This window comes from Acomys minous (assembly GCF_964271855.1).
Source record: "Acomys minous genome assembly, chromosome: 16".
NCBI classification, from domain to species: domain Eukaryota; kingdom Metazoa; phylum Chordata; class Mammalia; order Rodentia; family Muridae; genus Acomys; species Acomys minous.
This window is the reverse complement of record NC_140498.1, coordinates 98,139,280-98,160,833: the sequence shown is the minus strand read 5'-3', so window position 1 is coordinate 98,160,833 and position 21,554 is coordinate 98,139,280. Positions and strand designations below refer to the sequence as shown.

General features: G+C 46.9%; 1 protein-coding gene across 2 annotated transcripts in view; it reads left to right on the top strand.

Annotated features, from left to right (window-relative positions):
- The first annotated feature begins 45 nt into the window (after positions 1-45).
- POLE (DNA polymerase epsilon, catalytic subunit) overlaps positions 46-21,554 on the top strand; it is a 48,007-nt gene continuing 26,498 nt past the window's right edge. For both annotated transcript variants that reach the window (XM_084761461.1, XM_084761460.1), the window contains exons 1-24: positions 46-188; positions 3,717-3,858; positions 4,332-4,412; positions 5,396-5,440; positions 5,574-5,666; positions 5,907-6,061; positions 8,207-8,348; positions 8,688-8,768; positions 9,351-9,458; positions 9,931-10,041; positions 10,244-10,329; positions 10,550-10,669; positions 12,440-12,572; positions 12,772-12,885; positions 13,126-13,338; positions 13,833-13,940; positions 14,321-14,449; positions 14,529-14,631; positions 14,720-14,866; positions 15,148-15,293; positions 17,410-17,558; positions 18,490-18,582; positions 18,747-18,891; positions 21,342-21,499. In XM_084761461.1, coding sequence (XP_084617587.1) covers positions 127-188; positions 3,717-3,858; positions 4,332-4,412; positions 5,396-5,440; positions 5,574-5,666; positions 5,907-6,061; positions 8,207-8,348; positions 8,688-8,768; positions 9,351-9,458; positions 9,931-10,041; positions 10,244-10,329; positions 10,550-10,669; positions 12,440-12,572; positions 12,772-12,885; positions 13,126-13,338; positions 13,833-13,940; positions 14,321-14,449; positions 14,529-14,631; positions 14,720-14,866; positions 15,148-15,293; positions 17,410-17,558; positions 18,490-18,582; positions 18,747-18,891; positions 21,342-21,499 — 2,864 coding nt within the window. In that variant the 5' untranslated portion in view covers positions 46-126. The remainder of the gene's footprint in view (positions 189-3,716; positions 3,859-4,331; positions 4,413-5,395; positions 5,441-5,573; positions 5,667-5,906; positions 6,062-8,206; positions 8,349-8,687; positions 8,769-9,350; positions 9,459-9,930; positions 10,042-10,243; positions 10,330-10,549; positions 10,670-12,439; positions 12,573-12,771; positions 12,886-13,125; positions 13,339-13,832; positions 13,941-14,320; positions 14,450-14,528; positions 14,632-14,719; positions 14,867-15,147; positions 15,294-17,409; positions 17,559-18,489; positions 18,583-18,746; positions 18,892-21,341; positions 21,500-21,554) is intronic.

Below are 21,554 nucleotides of genomic sequence, written 5' to 3'. Positions count from 1 at the left end.
GGCGGGCCCTGCCTACGTCAGCCATGGACGCCACGCCTCCTCATTGGCTGGAGCTCAGGTCTCGCGGGAGTAGGTGAGAGCGCGCCAAATTCTCCCCGGAGCCCGAGGAGACTTGCGACCGGCGCGATGGTGCTCAGGAACAGCGGCCGGAGACACGCCGAGCCGGGCGCGGACGGCGAAGGCAGCCGGTGAGAGATGGTGTCCTGCGGCGAAGGCGCTGGCCGGGACAAGCTTGGGCGGGAGCCGTGGCGGGCCCTGCGCGCGGTGCGGTGGCTATGGCGAGCGGGCTCCCGTCTTCCCCTTGTGTGTTTCTGTACTTGCATTGAGACGCTAACTCACTCCGTAGCCCAGTCTGCGTCTCTAGACATATTTGTGCCTGTTGTTGTGTGACTTTACCAGGGGAGAATGTCTGTTCTCAATAAAGAAGGAGGGAACGGGCGAACCAGACAAAGATTCTGTCTAGTCCAACTTGGCAAAGTAAATCAATTTATTGGGATTAAAGGAGCGTCACTTAATGCCCCACTAAAAGCCCCCAACCCTCATGCATCAGCAAGTGATTATAGTGACAAAGGAGACTGATATGTGTATCATATATTGCAATGGATAACGCTGCGTAGTGACAGACACAGTTGGATGTGCTGTAAGACAGAGGTATCAGAGTGTGGGCACTAACTGAGCAGAGCCCCTTTCAGAGCTGAGCAGTGACAGTGTTTTCCTTTCACGTGTGAAGCCCAGGGTTTGCTGTACAGCACCTGCATAGCTGCTGTGGTAATTGACCTGGGGCAGCAGGTAGTTCTGCAGTGACAGGTTCCTGAGAGAGTGGTGACCAGGGGATAAGATTAAGAAAGTGCAAGATCAGGAAGTCTCACACAAGCTGCTGGCTCATGCACGCAGGTTTATTAAGAAGTACAGCATTAAAAAATTTTTTTATTTTATGTGCATAACTCTTTGCTCGTCTGTAAGACTCTGTACCACCTGTGTGCCTAGAGGCCATGAATGCCAGGAAAGGGCATCAGCTCTCCTGGGCCTTTGATTGCAGATGATCGTGAGCTACTTGTAAGTGCTGGGGATCACACCTAGGTTCACTGCAAGAGCAGCCAATGGTCTTAAGCACTGAGCCATTTCTTCAAGCCCTGAAGTACAGCGGCTTACATAGAGGTTTGCAGGGAGGGGAATGGAACAGAGTGTCACAGACAGAGCACATAGCAGCCTTGGCTCTGGTAACCATTATGCCATAGAATGCAAAGAGTTGATTTCTCAGGATCCGGAGCCACAGCTCCCCCAGGGCAGGCCTATTACTTGTTCTGTCAATCTCGTTCCTGGTTTAGAAAAGCAGCCATCCCTTTCCCATACATTAGGGCCTCGTGGAAAGCCTCATTGTAACTCTCAACAGTAATAATTTACCGTGCTGACTTCTGCGTGTCCGTAATGCCATGAAAAGGCACATGAAGTGGTCAGTACTCTTACACTGTTATATTCATGCTATACTTCAATTTAGGGATGATGTGTGTGTGTGTGTGTAACACAGACCCTCACATATGACAAGCACATACTCTACCAACCAAGGATGTGCCTTTAATCACTCAGCTTTGCCATGTACTTGATGATGCTCTAGGGAGAGCAGATGGGCAGCTGTTCTTGTAATAAATAAATAACTTTTTTGTTAATTTTTAAGACTTTAGTAACATTCACCCCCTGTTCCTCTCCTTAATTCTTCCTAGTTATATCCCACTCCAACTTGAAGACCTCTTTTTTGTTGTTTTTGTTTTTTGTTTTTTTGAGACAGGGTTTCTCTGTGTAGCCTTGGCTGTCCTAGACTCACTTTGTAGACCAGGCTGGCCTCAAACAGTGATCCGCCTGCCTCTGCCTCCCGAGTGCTGGGATTAAAGGCGTGCGCTACCACGCCCAGCGAAGACCTCATTTTTTAAAATAACGCAATCTCTGCTGCCTATGCACACCTAGATGTGAGGATAAGTAATAGCTCTTAGCTTATGCTATATGTTCTGTATGTTCACTTAACCGGTGCATCAGTCCTGTGAGGTACTCACATCTCCTTGAGGCTGTCGTGGTGGTAAAGTGTGTGAACTTTAGATAAAACTGTCTCCATTTTCATTGAGTGGGGAAGCAGGTGGCCCTCTGCACAGGTGCTGTCATAGAAATGAACTGAGAAGCATGCTCAGTGCTTTTGACATTGTCTGAGGTAATATGTAAACAGTTTTCTTTGTTACTTTCACCTTTGTTTTTAGATTTTTGTACTATGGCTGAATAAAAAGCAAGGTAGACAGCTTAGAGGGTCCCATGTGAGGAGATGGGGTCTGAGTGAACGGTTTTCTAGTCGTCTTTACCAACTCACTCACTAGAATGGTGGGAGTCTGTGCTCCAAAAATAGGAATACCTCAAAAGTAGCTCTTCAGCCTCCTTTTGAAAAAGGTCTGTGTGCAGACTAAAGCTATTTTTCCCTAGCAAAGTCAGAAACAGTTTGTGTTTTTAATGGGCGGTTAAGCCAAGCAGCATGTGGTACTGCACGCCTACACCTGTAGGAGGCAAGGGCAAGAAGATCGTGAGTTCAAGGCCAGCCTAAGACTGTCTCAAAGAGCAGTGAAGAGCTGGGTATAGTGAGTGGTTCACACTCTGGGAAATGAGCTCTCTTTTCTCTGGCATAAAGCTCAGCAGTGCACTTTTGGGCTTCTTGCCCTTTTATTTATTTATTTATTTATTTTGTTTTGTTTTTGGTGTTTTTTTGTTTGTTTGTTTGTTTGTTTTGTTTTTTTTTTGAGACAGGGTTTCTCTGTGTAGCCTTAGCAGTTCTAGACTCGCTTTGTAGACCAGGCTGGCCTCGAACTCACAGCAATCTACCTGCCTCTGCCTCCCGAGTGCTGGGATTAAAGGCGTGTGCCACCACGCCCGGCTGTTCTTGCCCTTTTAGTATCCCAAGAAGCAGCAGTACCCTGGTGTAACTGGTGTTTGCTACTGTTCAGGTGATAAAGACAACAGGTTGTGTGGTTATTCCCTGTCCTGTGGCCCAGGACAGGGTCTCTGCAGGTTGGTCTAGCCACTACTTGCTTCTGCATGGGAAAGGGTGGGCCTTGAGATCAGAGGTCCCACCAGTCTCTCAGGGCTGGAGCCTTTTAGGCACAAAGCCCGGTTCCCAGCCTCTCGGGGTGGGGGTGGGGAGGCTAACATCTCAGCATGGGGTGGGGTACTTTGGAATTTCGTGCACTTCTAATCAGGAAAAGTGAGGCCTGTATTTTATTTTAGCACTATGTGATGCCTCTTATAAAAATCTGGAATTGCCAGAGTAGGTGGGGTAAGGCCCCCCACTGAAAAGGGGAGTCTGTTCTTGATAGGCTGAGCGCAGACTGGCTGTCGGGACAAGGCAAGACTTCTACCTTAACAGCAGGGTGGGGTTGGGATTGCCTCTGTTGCCTCCTAGAAATGGCTTTTTGTTGTTTGTTTTTCTATGGAGCTTTCTGCCAGCCTTGGTGCTTTTTCAGGAATGTATATGCCATGCCGTATCAGGAACACATAGACATCAAGTGTGGTAGCTCACACCTTTAATCCCAGTACTTGGGAAACAAGCAGATGGATTGTTGTGAGTTGGAGGCCAGCCTGGTCTACATAGTGAGACCCTGTCTCAAAAACAAAACAAAACAACAAAACGCGTAGATGAAAGTTAAGGGTCTGAATGGTGAAGCATGGTTCTCCTTTTCACTCAGGGATGATGGTCCCCCTTCCTCACTCTCAGCACTCAAGCGTCTGGAGCGGAGCCAGTGGACAGATAAGATGGACTTACGGTTTGGTTTTGAGAGGCTGAAAGAGCCTGGAGAAAGGACTGGCTGGCTTATCAACATGCACTCTGTATGTACCTGAACACTGCTCAGCCTTTGCTTCTAAGGGACGGCTGCACCTGTCCCTGTAAACATCAACCTTGTTTAGCGCATGGGCGATAGGGGAGAAGGGAGCCACTGAAAGAAAATTCAGAAATCCCCCTGGGGAGCCATTACAGTGCAGTTCTTATGAAGGAGGCCGGTGGTGTTTATATAGGGGCAAAGTAAAGGGCTAGGTATAAGGATTTCCTCTTTAGAGTATTCAGGGTTGGGGTGGTTTTTTTGGGGGGTTCCCCTGAGACGGGGTTTCTCTGTGTAGCCTTGGCTGTCCTGGACTCACTTTGTAGACCAGGGAATCGAAGTGATCCTCCTGCCTCCCGAGTGCTGAGATCACAGGTGTGCACCACCACACCTGGCTGAGTGTTCAATTTCTAAAAAAGTAGCCTGGAAAGAGCTCTTGGGCCATGTAGAGGATGACATGCGCGTGTTTGATGGCTCCCACAGACGGAGGTGTTGGACGAAGACAAGCGCTTGGTCAGTGCAGTGGATTACTACTTCATTCAAGATGACGGAGGCAGATTTAAGGTAAGCCCTCGACACAGAAGCTAAAACCTATTTGTGACAGACAAGTAGGTTGTCTAAGTGAGGGTGTTCATTCATTGTGTCAGGGAGGACATAGGGGCTGTAGCATGTAGGTGCAATTCATCAAGATCATGCTTGCGAAGTTCATCAGCCACAGTTAAGATACCCTGAGGGGGGCCGGGCGTGGTGGCGCACGCCTTTAATCCCAGCACTCGGGAGGCAGAGGCAGGCGGATTGCTGTGAGTTCGAGGCCAACCTGGTCTACAAAGTGAGTCCAGGACAGTCAAGGCTACACAGAGAAACCCTGTCTCGAAAAACCAAAAAAAAAAAAAAAAAAAAAAAAAGATACCCTGAGGGAAGGTAGCTCAGGAGGTTCAAAGGTGTTGTTTCTTGGGTTCTTGCCCCTGAGAGATGTGCAGTTCCAAATTTCACGTATGCAGTGTCTTGGGCTGGGGGCGGGGGCAGGGTTTCTCTGTAGCCTTGACTGTCCTGGAACTCATTCTGTAGAGCAGGCTGGCCTCAACCCATAGAGATCCATCTGCCTGTCTCTGCCTCCAGAGTTCTGGGATTAAAGGCATGTGTATTCCACCTCCGCCACCCGCCTCATGTATCTTTAGAGAGCTGTCGAAGGGACTGGAGAGATGGCCCAGTGTTTAAGAGCACTGGCTGCTCTTCCAGAGGGTCCAGGTTCGATTTCCAGCACTTACGAGGCTGTGTATGAAAGTTGTCTGTAACTTCAGTTCCAGGAAATCCAATGCCTTCTTAGGTTGTCTGTGGGCATCGGGCAGTACTTGGTATACAGACATACATACATGCAAAACACCCATATACATAAAATAAAAATAAATAAATCTTAAAAGAAAAAAGCCATCAAGGTCCAAGATACCTTGTATCCAGGTTGCTCATAGGTTGACAATCTGAAATCCTTTTTTCACTTTCTCTCCCTTTTTTTCTTTGTTGTCACACCCTTTTGGTGATATTTATAGGTGGCCTTGCCCTATAAGCCATATTTCTACATTGCAACCAGAAAGGTACGTCTGTGCTTGGTAGAAACTGGTCAGATGACCTGTTCCTTGTTCTAAACTGAAGTTTCAGAACTGAAATGGGTAAATAAGAAGACAGACCTTACTAATAGAAAATATATTAATTCTGATCCTGATTTAGGGTTGTGATCGAGAAGTTTCATCTTTTCTATCCAAGAAGTTTCAGGGCAAAATTGCAAAGTTAGAGAATGTTCCCAAAGAAGATCTGGACTTGGTAAGTATCCCCAGGCGAGACTGGCGCACACTGTCAGCAGCGACAGTGCGGGAACGGGGAAGGTTGGGTCATTTCCCGGAGAACGATGATAACTGCTCCAGAAGCTTCTTTAAGGAGCCTTGTGGTATTGCAGCTACCACATGCAAAGGTGAGCTGGGGGCTTTGGCTTGAATGTGTCACCTAACAGTCTTTACTGTCCTGGTTCTCACTAACTCATCAGTGTATCCTTTCACTTAATAGCCCAATCACCTGGTGGGCTTAAAGCGGAGCTATATCAAGCTGTCCTTCCACACTGTGGAGGACCTTGTCAAGGTGAGGAAGGAGATCTCCCCTGCTGTGAAGAAGAACCGTGAGCAGGACCATGCCAGCGATGAGTACACAGCAATGCTCTCCAGGTGACAGCAGGAGCTCGTCAGGGACATTCTCTAATGTTTGGCTGTGTGTAAACAGTTTATATATTCTTTCTGTTAAATAGAGACTGGCTTCCCAAGGTTGTATTCTGGTTTGTGCTTTAGCTCTTCTTACATAGGTAGGCTGGTGCCTCTAAAATTGAGTCACTTTGACAATGAGACTATTTTAGAGAATGCCCTCCACCACCTTAACACAATCTATAAATGTTGCCAAGTCTTTTGTCTTAAAGATGCCTTCTCCAGAGAATCAGGAGTATATAGAGAAATTTAAGTACAGAACACCAAGTGCTATTATTAAATGTTTAGGCACATTAATAAAAGGAAAGCAAAGCAAGAACAAAACAGGTCTTAGGTAAATAAGTTTGCATGATTTCAGAAACACTGATCACAACCATTTGATAAAGGATCAATTTTAGAGCCAGGTGTAGTAGCACATGCCTCTAGTACCAGCACTCAGGAGGTAGAGGCAGACAGATCTCTGAATCTGAAGCCAGCAGGTCTATGTAGAGAGACCCTGTTTGGGGGGTGGGAGGATGGGCTGGTTTTGAATCTCCAGAACCCACATAGAGCTAATGTGTATGTAACCCCAGTGTTTCTATCAGAGGCAGAGACAGGAGAATTCCTCCAAGCTTACAAGCCAGCTACCTTGGTATGTGCAGCAACAATGCAACAAAGAGACCTTGTTTCAATAAGAGGCAAGACAAGAACCAACATAGTGTTGGCCTCATGTCTTCCACATGTGCACTGTGGTTTACACACACACTAAAAAGAAAAAAAAAATCAAAATAAGACCTACTCCTGGGCTGGAGAGATGGCTCAGCTGTAAGAGCGCTGGCTGCTCTTCCAGAGGTCCTGAGTTCAATTCCCAGCAACCACATGGCAGCTCACAACCATCTATAATGTGATCTAATGTGCACTGTATACATAATAAATAAATCTTTAAAAAACAAACAACAACAACAACAACAAAAACCTACTCCCCTCAGAAATCAGTCTGAGACTTTGGATGCATCTGCACTCTATGCCCCAACTCCAACCATCTCTGCTTTTGGGGATATTTTAAGATGTAGTTAGTGACTGAAACTGTAGGGGCCTGTGAGCAGTCTTTGACTACTATTTTATCTTTCTCTCTTTTTTTTTCTAAATTTAGGTTAATTTATTTTATAGGTATGGATGTTTTGACTGTGGGTATGTACATATATATGCATGTCTGGCTCCACAAAAGGGCCCCAGAAATGTGGTTAGAGATGGTTGTGAGCTGCCATATGTATGTTAAGAATTGAACCCAGGCTCCTGCAAGCCCAACAAATGCTCTAAACCGCTGAGCCAGCTCCCAGCCTGTGTGTGTGTGTGTTACTGAGGATTGACTTAGAGCCTTGTACATACCACTGAGTTTTCCTCTGTCACTTTCTTTTAATTGGTGAGTCTACTGGCTGGTTGGCTGGTTGACATCAGAGTGTCACACTATAGCTTAGTTTGGCTTGGAACTCACTATGTAGACTGGGCTAGCCTTATATTTAAGGTTGTAGTGCCTTAGCTTCCCAGCTGTTAGAGTGTTGAGTGGCTATCCCAGTGAAAGATTTTCTACCTGAATAGAAGACTTTTCTAGAAATTGTTGGCATTGTCTAGTTACTTCACTGGACATTAAGCTGGATGCTTTATGATGTCTCATTAAAACTTCACTCCTATAGCATAATTAGTTATTATCATCCTTGTTTTCTTAGTAAATTAGAAAGGGGTGTTCTGCACAGGTGTGCTACATTTGTTAACACTGCAGCTGTCTACAGTCTCTGTGGGGCCAACTCTGCTCTCTTCAGCTTTACACGAAGCAACCTGCCAGTAGAGAGGATGTGTTGGGAACGGCCACACTGGGGTGTCCTGACGACTGTGCAGAGTGCAAAGTCTAGCTTCTGTCATGTAAAATGTGCACACCTCCAGGGTACTTTAACTCTTTTCTCTGTGACCTGTTGCTCAGACTGAGTGGTATCCAAGGCCATGTTTTGAGAGACTAGCTTGGCCTTACAGCCCCCTCAGCTGCCTTTGTGTTCACTCAGTCTGGACTCTCCTCTTCACTCCCCCATACCTAGCTGATCAAAGCTAAGCTAGTGGCTTTCTGTGCTCACTTACCAGTATTCTGCAAGGAGGCAACATAATTACTGATGACGAGGAGATCTCTAAGAAGACAGCTGACCAACTGGACAACATAGTGGACATGCGGGAGTATGACGTCCCCTACCACATCCGCCTCTCCATTGACCTCAAAATCCATGTGGTAAGGGGAAGATGGCTGTTGCTTACGTTCCTAAGAGCCAGGGGCGCTATAGATAAATATGCACAAAAACTGATTCTTCTGGAGCAAGCCAGATGGCTTGATGGGTAAAGGCTGCCAAGTCTAATGATCTGAGTTTGATCCCCAGGCCCTCCATGGTGGAAGGAGAGAACCAACTTCTACAGGTTGTTCACTGACTTATACAGCGTGCGCGCGCGCACACACACACACACACACACACACACACACACACACGTAAATGTAATGAAAAACTTGTGTTAAAGAAATAGACATTTCTGGATAGAGAACTCTTTAGTTAATGTATGCGTCATTATTCTGCAGGCTCATTGGTACAATGTTAGATTTCGAGGAAATGCTTTTCCTGTGGAAATTGTCCGACGAGATGATCTTGTTGAACGACCTGTAAGTTGTTACATTTCCTCAGTCTTAAAATCTATTTCTTCTTTAAATGCTTTCTGAGAATGATAAGGGAGTAGATTTCTTTTTTCATCAGTCTCTAACCTAAAAGCATATTATTGCATTTGTGTGTTAATCACAAACGTCGGTATTTGAACTAGGTTGGATTTGAACCCGTTTAGGTACTTGGTAGCCAAGTGACTGATGAAAGGTAGATATATAAGTAAAAGATATTAGTTCAAAAAAAAAAAAAAGATATTAGTTCAGGTAACACTTTTAGTCCTTAGGAAAATCTTTGTCTTCGGTTTTCTTGAAAATGTCAGTCCCAGCAGTCACTTGCCAGTGCTGTCCTAAAGTTGACGGGAGACAGGACATGTTACAGAAATCTGAGACTGGAGTGGCCTGCCAGTAGCTTTATTCCTTGTGTGTTTCTTTTTCTTACCCCAAAAAAACTTCACCATGTGGTTTGTTATTGTTTGGGGATGTGTGCGGTTACTTTGTTTGTGGTACTGATAATTGAATGCAGACTGAATATGGATGTTAAGGATGTGCCCAGACCTGACTTCATGATGTATTTGGTCTTTCTAGGACCCTGTGGTTTTGGCATTTGACATTGAGACAACCAAGCTGCCTCTCAAATTTCCTGATGCTGAGACAGACCAGATCATGATGATTTCCTATATGATTGATGGCCTGGTGAACAGAATCTCTTTTTGCGAAACTTAAGATGCTTTCGTGGGGTTTGGTTTTTTTGGTGGTGGTGATTCGGGATTTGGTTTGGTTTGGTTTTTGGTTTTTCAAGACAGAGTTCCTGTGTGCAGCCCTGGCTGTCCTGGACACACTTTTGAAGACTGGACTGGCCTCAAACTCACAGAGATCCACCTGCCTCTGCCTGAGATTAAAGGCGTGCGCCACCATGTCAGGCTTGTTACTGTTTTTTGAGGCAGAGTCTCACTATGTGGTTCAGTTTGGCCTCATATCTTAGATGGTCCCCCTGCCTCAGCGTTCTGAGTTCTGGGATTATCGGCAAATAGTACACTGCCCAGATCACCTGTATGTTTTTGTGGAGTTCTCTGAAATAGTTTTTTGAGAAAGTTGTGGATGGGCTGGGAGTCTGTCTCAGCTTTTCGGTGGCTAACTTGCATTGTCCGCTCATGAACGTTACCAGGGCTACCTCATCACTAACAGGGAGATTGTTTCAGAAGATATTGAAGACTTTGAGTTCACCCCCAAGCCAGAGTATGAAGGTCCCTTTTGTGTCTTCAATGAACCCGATGAGGTAAAGAAACTATAGAAGCTGCCTGGGTTTGGTGTGAGGTGAGTCTGGGCCTGTTGCTCAGTGAGCTCCTCTTCCATGGCAGGCCGGTCCTGGCGTGTGGGCTGACATGAGCCTGCTGCTTCTAAGTGTTTAGCGAAGTACTTGCAAGTTGCTGAAAGCAGAGAAAAGGGTCCCACTCACTTCTGTGATTTGTTGAACTCAGGTCCATCTGATTCAGAGATGGTTTGAGCACGTCCAGGAGACCAAACCTACCATTATGGTCACCTACAACGGGGATTTTTTTGACTGGTGAGTCCAGTGTCCTGTTGTGGGTAGTTGTGTTAGGGCGGTGGGAGAGGAGCAGCTCTGCCTGGTGGTGTCAGTGTTTTCTCCTTTTCACAGAGAAGTGCATGTGACCAGGATCCACTTCACTGCAGTGCCTCCTGGGAGCAGCCTGCCTGTGTTCAGGAGGCTCACAGGAAGAACTGGGGGCTCATGTTTCCCTTTTGTTTGTCTCTTTTGTTCTTAGGCCATTTGTCGAAGCTAGGGCAGCAATCCATGGCCTGAGCATGTACCAGGAGATAGGCTTCCAGAAGGATAGCCAGGGGGAATATAAGGCAGCACAGTGCATCCACATGGACTGCCTCAGGTATGTATATACCCTGTAGTAGGTCCCCATCAGTGATATATAAAGAGTTCTTGTACAGGCCCTTGACACATCTACTGTGAGATGATGGGCCGCCAGGAAGTAGCTTTGGGTCATAGGATTTGCTGTCTGCTTGTTCCTCGTGTTCCATTTAGTCATCAAGAATGTTAAATAATACCCTGCAGAGTGGGAAAAAAAATGACCTAAAAAGAATCAGGTTCTGAGCTAAGTTACGTAGATGAGCTCAGAGTGAAGCACCAGGCTGGTCCCACAGGCTGTATGGTTTCCAGGTGAGCTCAGTATGCTTCTTGCTGACTGAAAACAGGAAGGTATCAGAGGTGTTGAAGTCATGGTGTCTAGAGCACAGGTCCATGTGAGTACACAAATGCAAAGAGAGAGAGGAGTTCCATTGGCCTCCACAGTTGTTTGGTGTCTGCCGTTGTTTGTTAGATGGACGCCAAAAGGCTGAGACTGGGTCATAGAGTAGCAGGTGGCAGCTCCACCGAAGCCAGTAGGTGAGGAAAGACCTGCATACAGGCTTGCTGGGATGGGCTGGGCCTTTAGGATGGGTGGGTGCCTAGACGCTCTGCTCAACTGACCTGGGATGGAAAAGAGTAATTTTAAGGTAAGAGAGGGAGGGTTCTGTTGCAGTCATGCTGGCGTGGAAGCCTTTGTGCGCTTGAAGGACCCAGGACTAGATGGTTGAGACTTGAATCCTAAATTAGGGGCTCGTTCTAAGTTCTCCCCCCCACCCCCCAAGTCAAGGTTTCTCTGTGTAGCCTTGGATGTCCTGGACGTGACCGGGCTGGCCTGAACTCATAGTGATCTGCCTGCTCTGCGTGTGCCATGTGCCCGGCTCTTACTCTAAGTCATAGTGGATGGTGAGCTATCAAGGTTACAAGCACAATGAGAGGAGCAGGCCTGAGAGTCTACAGAGGAGGGGCCGTGGAGAGTCTGCGTAGAGCTGGACAGCTGCCAGTACAGAGCTCATGAGAGAGAGACTGGGTGTGGCCATTGGACACTAGTCCTGGGGAAGGTGTTGGTCAAGTGCTAGGTGGACTTTGGAGGCAGAGGTGGGAAGTGGAGCTAGGTTCCATGTTGGGGTTCTTCTGAGGGAAGGTGCATGTGTGTGCCCATGGAGAGGCCAGAGCTTGGTGTCAGCTGTCTTTCTCCATTGCTCTCTACTTTATGTTTTGAGCGAGGGGGACTGTCATTGAACCTAGAACTTGCTCCTTGGGCTAGACCAGCTCACCTCTGACTCTGGGAGCCATTTGGCTCTCCACTCCTTTGGCATTGGCATTGCAGACTCAAACCACTACGTCTCACTTTTACATGGGTGTCAGGGCTCTGAACTCAGGGCCTTAACGCTTGTATGGCAGGCGGCTTACCTGTTGAGACATCTTCCCAGCCCTAGAGGACGTCTTCTCAAGAGGGTGCTCTTGAGAGAGCTCATACTGAAAGGACAATGTAAGAAGAGGAAAGATGGCCAGGTAGTTTATAAAATAAGGTTTGAGAGGCCATGGGATTCTTGCTGTGTTGCCTTTTAATTTCTGTATATGAGACTGACTTCTTTCTGAAAGTGAGGGTAAGGTGAGGGGCACAAAGAGCTCCCTGATGTTTACATGTGCGTTGTGAGTGCATCTGAGATTCAGGTTCTATGAGGAATCTTGGCATCAGCTCCTTGAATGTCTCGAAACCTGCATTTTCATGTGCTGGGTCTGTTTCTGCCATCCTTTCAGTTACCATCATCTCTAGAATTTGTCCTCTTGCCAGGTGGGTGAAGAGGGACAGCTACCTTCCTGTGGGCAGCCATAATCTCAAGGCAGCTGCCAAGGCCAAACTTGGCTATGACCCTGTAGAGCTGGACCCTGAGGACATGTGTCGCATGGCCACTGAGCAGCCCCAGGCACGTAAGCCCATTTGCTCTTCTGTGCATCCCCGAAATCATAGACAGTGTGACCTGGAGAGGCTGGGTTACCTGAGATGTGGATGCCTGGCACACTCTGGCCCAGCCTTGCCTCTCCCTGAATACTACTTGATATATTTCATGACTTTTTTTTTGACCCGTGGTTTTTAATGGTCTTGCTCTTTGATGCTTTCCCCAGACTCTGGCCACTTACTCAGTGTCAGATGCTGTTGCCACGTACTACCTGTACATGAAGTACGTCCATCCTTTCATTTTTGCCCTGTGCACTATTATTCCCATGGAACCTGATGAGGTGAGTGGCACTGATGTATGGGGGGCGGGGGTCCGGGAGACAGACAGTGAACTCGTGTGTATGGCTTCACTGGAGTCTGGAGACCCAGGAGGCAGGGGCTTCTGTTACTGACTACAAAGTTTTCCTTTCCATGGCAGGCAGGGTCAGACCCCTTTCTGATGGTCTGGGACTCTGCTTCAGAGTCAGGGCTTCTGACAGACTCAGGGTAGGCGTGCACAACTGCTGCATTCTTCCTTGCAGGTGCTGCGGAAAGGCTCTGGAACATTGTGTGAAGCCTTGCTGATGGTGCAGGCCTTCCACGCCAACATCATCTTCCCCAATAAACAAGAGCAGGAGTTCAACAAGCTGACAGATGATGGCCATGTGCTGGATTCAGAGACCTACGTAGGGGGCCATGTGGAGGCACTCGAGTCTGGTGTCTTCCGGAGTGATATCCCCTGCCGGTTTAGGATGGTATGCCTCCTCCCTAGGTTTTTGGGGTTCTGCCGGTTTACGATGGTGTGCCTCCTCCCTAGGTTTTCTGGGGTTCTGTGGTGCCTCCTCCCTAGGTTTTTGGGGTTCTGCCGGTTTACGATGGTGTGCCTCCTCCCTAGGTTTTCTGGGGTTCTGTGGTGCCTCCTCCCTAGGTTTTCTGGGGTTCTGTGGTTTAGGATGCTCTGCCTCCTCCCTAGGTTTTCTGGGGTTCTGCTTCTTCCCATTCTTGTGCTGTTGTGAAACCCAAGAAACCACGGCCTGAAACAAACAGTCATATCTTCATCTCTCCTACTTCTGTCGGGGTGATTTCTCTGGCTCAGTGCCATTCCCATCCCCCCTCACATAAGATGAGCCTCCACTAGGTGCTTTCTAAGGCACAGTACACTTGCAGGGCATTCTCTGGAACACCCTGCCATGTGTTAATGACAGCCAATTGAAAGATATGACCTGTGCCCTTTTGTGTCTTGTACTAGAACCCTGCAGCCTTTGATTTCCTGCTGCAACGAGTTGAGAAGACGCTGCGCCATGCCATTGAAGAAGAGGAGAAGGTGCCTGTGGAACAAGCCACCAACTTTCAAGAGGTAGGCATCTCTGAAGCAGGCGTTGGCGTATATTTGGTTCTGCTCTTTCTTGTATGCCTAAAGCATCTCAGGCTCTTGATGTGGGTCTGTGAGACTTCCTCTGCACCTGCTGTTCTGTCTCCATCATCTTTACTGTACCTGGTTCTTTTGGAGAGGCGGGTTGTTTTTGCTTTCCTTTTTGTTTTCCAAGACATGGTTTCTCTTTATAGCCCTGGCTCTCCTAGAAATCACTCTAGACCTAGACCAGGCTGGCCTCTAACTCAGAGAGAGATCCATCTGCCTCTGCCTCCCGAGTGCTAGGATTTAAGGCGTGCACCACTACCACCCAGCGTACCTAGTTCTTGGGCACCAACATTCCTTTGCTTTTCCCTTCTCTATAGGTGTGTGAGCAGATTAAGACCAAGCTCACCTCCCTAAAAGATGTTCCTAACAGAATTGAGTGCCCTCTGATCTACCATTTAGATGTGGGGGCCATGTATCCCAACATAATCCTCACAAACCGCCTGCAGGTGAGACCTCACTTCCCACATCGTAACTATCTCTCTTTGCAGACCCAAGTTTTTTTCTGACCGTCCCCTCCTTTTATAGCCTTCAGCCATAGTGGATGAGGCCACCTGTGCTGCCTGTGACTTCAATAAGCCTGGAGCAAATTGTCAAAGGAAGATGGCCTGGCAATGGAGGGGAGAATTCAGTGAGTGTCAGGGCCTAAACGGTGCTCAGCAGGGCAGGGCAGACCTAGATTCTGATCTTGCAAATCTGTCCCCTCACTTCCTTCCCAGTGCCAGCCAGTCGCAGTGAGTACCATCGAATCCAGCATCAGCTAGAGTCAGAGAAGTTCCCCGCTTTGTTCCCAGAGGGACCAGCACGGGCCTTTCACGAGCTGTCCCGTGAGGAACAGGCTAAATACGAGAAGCGGAGGCTGGCAGGTGAGCACCTGGCAAGGCCACAGCATGATAAGCTGTGTTCTTTCTTTGGGGGTTCATTTCTTATTTTTTCCTTACAAAGCCCAGGAAGTAACCTTTTGTCCCTGTCTCGGGGTCAGGTCATCAGTCCTTAGGTGCTGCTCTCCTTTTCAGTGATAATTAGCAGTGTGTCTGGGTTTTCCCTTCCTTTATGTTACCTTAGGAAAGTGAGCTCTGTAACACCCCTGTGTCCCAGCTTGCTCTTCTGTTACCAGCTACCATCCAAACACTCTGAATTGTTTTAGATTATTGCCGGAAAGCCTATAAGAAGATCCATGTGACCAAGGTAGAAGAACGGCTGACCACCATCTGCCAGCGGGAGAACTCATTTTATGTGGACACAGTGCGAGCCTTCAGAGACAGGCGCTATGAATTCAAAGGACTGCACAAGGTGGGTCAAAATAGACTGGCGTCTGAAGTGAGAGGTTCTTGGTTTGGCTCTATGAAAACACCTTGGTCTGTAGCTGTAGTAGGCAGGCTGTGACTCTGAGCTGCCATATACATTTGGCTAGTAAATGTGCAGTGGTCTTATAAGCTTAAAGAATCAGTGGCCAGAAAGGATGCAGATTGTTTGTCATGGCCTGAGCCCTTGGAATCAATGCTGAGTAATTGTTTCAGAAGTAATTATGTAGAGCTGCACCTACAAAAGCCACTAGCTGAACTGAAAAAGTCTGACTGAACTAGATCCACCCATGAGTTGACTACTTCCCCAGCATAGCAGGTAAGTAGTCCTACGGACTCTCAGGCCACTGTAAACACTGGATTTAACCCTGTGATTTAGAAAGAATAGGGAAATGAGTTTTTCTTTTCTCCCTTTCTCTTTTTAACAATTTTATTATTGTATGTGTATGGGTGTTTTGCCTGAATGTATGTTTATGCACCACTGTGTGCTTGGTACCTGTGGAGATCAGAAGAGGGTGTCTGATCCCCCGGTAGAGAAGTTTGTGAGCCACCATACAGCTGCTGGGAATCAAACCTGGGTACTATGGAAGAGCAGCCAGTGCTGATAACCACTAAACCGTCTCTAGCCCCATGGGGAATGTCTTCATACACATATTTCATCTCTTGGTATAAAAGCATCCCTTCGTACAGAGCTTTAAATGGCTTCTTATAAGAAATATTGCTGGGCCAGGTATGGTGGCGCACACCTTTAATCCTAGCACTTGGGAGGCAGAGGCAGATGAATCGCAGTGAGTTTGAGGCCAGCCTGGTCTACAAAGTGAATCGAGGACAGCCAAGGCTACACAGAGAGACCCTGTCTCAAAAAAAAAAAAAAAAAAAAAAAAAAAAGAAAGAAAGAAAGAAAGAAAGGAAGATTTCTATTACCAGAATAGATACCTGAAAATTCTCCTGCTAACAAGTAAAAGTTTTATGTTTATCACGCTCACTAGTTAAACCCTGAGAGCCCTTCGCTTGATGCTAGGTTGCTGAGATCCCTGCTGTGTGGTTCCTTGTACTCTGCACTGTCAGATACAGTCTTCATTACTTTCTTTTTTTTTTTTTTTTTTAAGATTTATTTATTATATATACAGATTTCATTATAGATGGTTGTGAGCCAACATGTGGTTGCTGGGAATTGAACTCATGACCATTGGAAGAGCAGTCAGTGCTCTTACCCTCTGAGCCATCTCTCTAGCCCCAGTCTTCATTACTTTCATCACTATTATTCTCATTTTATAATGCTGAGGTATACATATCATGAAGTTTAACATTTGTGTGTGTACATTTGGGTGGCATTTGCTATATGCAGCTGTCGCTACTCTTCAAAGTTCTTTGTCTTCCATATTATTCAGACTTTCATTGCTGTGACCAAATACTTAACATCACTTAAGATTTATTTTGTCTCATAGTTCATAGATCTCAGCCCATAGTTGGCTGGCTTTGTTCCTTTTTTGTTGTTGTTGTTTTGTTTTGTTTTGTTTTTGAGACAGGGTTTTCTCATGTAGCCTTGGATGTCCCAGAACTGGCTCTGTAGACCAGACTGGCCTCAAATTCACTGAGATCCGCCTGCTTCTGCCTCCTGAGTGCTGGGATTAAAGGCATGCGCCATTGCCTCCTGGCTGGCTTTGTTTCTAAATCAGGATGGCAGTCTTGATGAGGGGCACGGTAGATAGCGGCATGTGGAATGAAGATGTGCTAAGGTGTTACAGCTGACCAGTCAAAAACAGAGTGGTATTCATTAACCTTTCTCAAGTTCTCTGGATTTGAAAGTTATTCTTTTGTTTTTTGTTTGATAAATTTCTATTTTATGTGTTTGAATATTTTGCTTGCATGTATGTCTGCCTAGGTACCTGATGCCCATGAAGTCAGCAGAGGGCAACAGATCCCTCATTGCTGTGAGCCATCATGTAGGTGCTGGGAAGTAAACTCAGGTCTTCTGCAAGACCCACTGAGTCATCTCTAGCCCCAGATTTGAAAGTTCTTAATATTGAAATTTTAGGCTGTTGACGTTTGTGGACTAAAATTAAGGAAGCTGCAGGGTTCTCAGGGTTTGCGTGTGCTTTCAGGTGTGGAAGAAGAAGCTCTCAGCAGCTATAGAGGTGGGCGATGCATCGGAGGTGAAGCGCTGCAAGAACATGGAGATCCTATACGATTCGCTGCAGCTGGCTCACAAGTGCATCCTGAACTCCTTCTACGGCTACGTCATGCGCAAAGGGTATAGGCCACACGGCTGTGTCATGGGCAAAGGGTGTGGGCCACACGGCTGTGTCATGGGCAAAGGGTATGGGCCACACGGCTGTGTCATGCGCAAAGGGTATGGGCCACACGGCTGTGTCATGCGCAAAGGGTGTGGGCCACACGGCTGTGTCATGGGCAAAGGGTGTGGGCCACTGCCTTATGAACAGGGAATGACTAAGCAAGATGTAATGGGTATGAGTGGGAATGCTCTTCCTGCTCACAAAATGGTGACAGGCTTGATTGTAGTAGAGTTCACACTGGCTCAGGGTCTAGGAGTTGAGAAAGATGCTTTAAACTATACACTTTGATCTAAAAGCACAGTGGCTGGAGATAAAACTTTATTATTTTGACTTTTTTTTTTCCCCCTGAGACAGGGTTTCTCTGTGGAATCACTATGTAGACCAGGCTGGCCTCAAACTCACGGAGATCCTCCTGCCTCTGCCTCCCAAGTACTGGGATTAAAGGCGTGCGCTACCACGCCTGGCCCTATTTATTGAGAGTCGATGTGCTAAGTGCTGCTGGGTCAGAATGAAAAAAGAACAGGGAAGAGGTCTGAGCCCAGAGAATGAGGCAGACAACAGGCTGGAGGCCGAGGACAGCTGTCCAGATGTGGACGTAGAGTCTCCTTTGGAGGCCGAGGACAGCTGTCCAGATGTGGGCGTAGAGTCTCTGGAGGCAGATAGATGAGGGTAGGATTTGTAAAGAGCTGTGACAAGAATGAAAAGAGCATGGGGCGGAGTAGAGTGGGATTGAGAGTCCTCCTGACCCTGAAATTGTGAACTGATGTGTCTCACCTTGGTGGTTTGGCTGCTTCTACTATCTCTCCTGGGGCTCTCTCCCCTCCTTTGACACCCTGTGGAGGGGGTCTTCTGTCAGCCCTGCTCACCATGACTGCTTGCCCTTCTCAGAGCTCGCTGGTACTCCATGGAGATGGCTGGTATTGTCTGCTTCACAGGAGCCAACATCATCACCCAAGCTAGAGAGCTGATTGAGCAGATCGGGTAGGTGTGGCCTGGTGTCGGGTGCAAGGCTTGCAGCACAAGGGCACAGGAGATCGATCGTAGAACTGGGTTTGATATTATCATGTTTTAAGTATTCAACACCTGACTTCTAAGGACTCGGGACCATGGCTCTGTATCCATGAACTTTACTCCTTTCCTTGAAGGAGGCCCTTAGAATTGGACACAGATGGAATATGGTGCGTCCTACCCAATAGCTTTCCTGAAAACTTCGTCATCAAGACAACCAATGCGAAGAAACCCAAACTGACCATCTCCTATCCTGGTGCCATGTTGAACATCATGGTCAAGGTGAGTAGGTGTGCAGCAAGAAAGCACAAATAAATGAGTCTGGCCTTTCTCCAGTGTGGATATTTAGAAATACCTCAGCTGGTGATATCTTTGGCCCCTACAAAACCTGTGCATCTGTGATGCTCTTTTTCCTAATTTCCTCAGCTGTTATTGTCAGACTGTTAGAGTCAGGTTGCAAAGAAAGTTTCTTTCACAGAACCATACTACTTTTGCTCTCACTTAAATTTTAAAACAATTTTAAACTTATATAGTGTCTCAAAGATAGTACTAAAGAGGGTGGGGATATGGCTTAGTAAAGTGTTGGGAGCCCTAGCACCTTTGTAGAAGCTGGGCATGGCAGTGCACACTCCGTCCCAGTGCTGGCTGGGGGACACAGGAAGGTGAATGCCTGGGGCTTACTGGCCAGCAAGCCTAACCAAATTGATGAGCTTCAGGTTCAGTGGGAGACCCTGTTCTGCTGGTAGAGTACTTTATGCAAAATGAATAAATAAATAAGTAAATCTTTTTTAAAAGGGGGGAAGCCGGGCGTGGTGGCGAATGCCTTTAATCCCAGCAGAGGCAGGTGGATCGCTGTGAGTTCGAGGCCAGCCTGGTCTACAAAGTAAGTCCAGGACAGCCAAGGCTACACAGAGAGACCCTGTCTCCAAAAAAAGAGGGGGGGACAATCGAGGCAAACATCCAGTGTCAACCTGGCCTCTATATGCACACATACAGATATATACCACACACAAATGGTGCAGAAAACTTGCTTATACCTTTCAGACTCCTTCCCCTAATGTTAATATCTGCCTAAAGTATAGTCATCACAATGAAGAAATGCATGTTGACATAGCCTATAACTAAACTACATATATTTGGAGTCCCAGTCTCCAGGTTCCCACACGGAGCCCTCTTTGGCCTGGACAGTGCTGTGGTCTTTGCTAATCTGGAATTGTGTTTTCTGCTGTCAATTTGGAGGTCTCGTTATGCGGCTGTTATTTGGGTACCCTTGGAGAGATATCATGGGAGTGATCCCTGATCATCACTTCCTCATCTTTAGGGATATTGGCTCCATCACCAGGTTGTCCACATCAGCCAGGCATCTCCACAGGGATGTTCCCTAACTCCCTGTTCACATGCTGTTCATTGTTAACACCCAAGGATGACTAGCCACCACAGTTACTAACTATACGAAGGCATGTTTTAAAATGTTCCTTAAACTTTATAACTCCTGACTTCTGCACGTATCGGTAGTGTCACTTGTGCCATTGTCGGTTTCCTGTGCTGGTGTTTCTTCATGGCAGTTTACTGTTTGTCCCATTCCTTCTGCTTGCTCACTGGGGTTCCCTCTGATTCACATCCCCTACTTGTTCACTGACTGAATTACAGCAGCATGCATCATGGCATCCTTTATGCCTAGGGTGAGCCTTATGTCCTTTATACTTAGGGTGAGCCTTATGTCCTTTATACCTAGGGTGAGCCTTATGTCCTTTATACTTAGGGTGAGCCTTATGTCCTTTATGCCTAGGGTGAGCCTTATGTCTTTTCTTGCTCAGTTTGTTCCTAGCTGGCCACAAGAACACAGTTTCCTTTTTGGATCTGGTGTTTAGAACACTGTCTTACTTCGTGCTGTAGATACTCCAGCCTTACCCTGTATTTTCCCTGTCTTACCTCTGGAGTGAAACATTGCTTTAAGGAGCCTCTCTCCTCCACAGAAACTCTTGATGTGTTTTATGCTATCTTTTTGCCTTCACCAGAAGACCATATATATGAAAACATAGAGCATGCAACCCAGACCTTGTAAATTACAATTGAGACTCAGTGTGTTGTGGTATATGTCAGACACTTCTGCTTTTCTGCTGCCAGGTGTGTCCATTACGTGGTAGAGCTTGTTTGCTGGCCCTCCCTCTCTGAGGAGAGACCTCCTGAGTGAGCTCTTAGGAGTTATTGTTTTTAAAAATTACATGTATTATCAGTAGGCCCGACTAGCAGTGAATCAAGACACAGACAATTGTTATATTTTAAAATGGTCTTAGTCAACCTGGGGCAGGGCAGATACCAACCCTCTAAATTACCTCCCATAGTGAGGCAGGCATGGGATCCCTGCCTCAGTCCCGCGCCATCTGTTTCCAATAACTTCTATCAAGCTGCCTCTCATCTATAATCCCAAATACTTGCTCATGTTCTTCATCTGGGCTGGATTCTCCATCCACGCCGGCCATGTGTTTCTCCTCCATCTAACCCGTGGCGGCCTTCCTCTCTTCTCTTCAGGTCTCCTTTCTCCTGGCTGTCCTTCTTCTTCCCAGAATTCCTCTGTCTCCTAGCCCCACCTATCTCCTTTGCCCTGCCCTGGTAGAATGGCTTTTTATTAAACAACAAGTTGGTCACAGAGCCGGTAAGCACTAATTAGCATCAAAATACATCAGACCATCCCCAACAGTCGGGTTGCCTTTCTTGTTACTTGTTTTTAGGAAGGCTTTACCAACCACCAGTACCAGGAACTAGCAGAGCCTTCCTCTCTCACCTATGTCACACGCTCTGAGAATAGCATCTTTTTTGAAGTTGATGGACCATACCTTGCTATGATCCTTCCAGCCTCCAAGGAAGAAGGAAAGAAGCTAAAGAAAAGGTAGGATCTCGGAGTCTTGTGTTTTGGAGAGGAAACACAGTAGATGAACAAAACT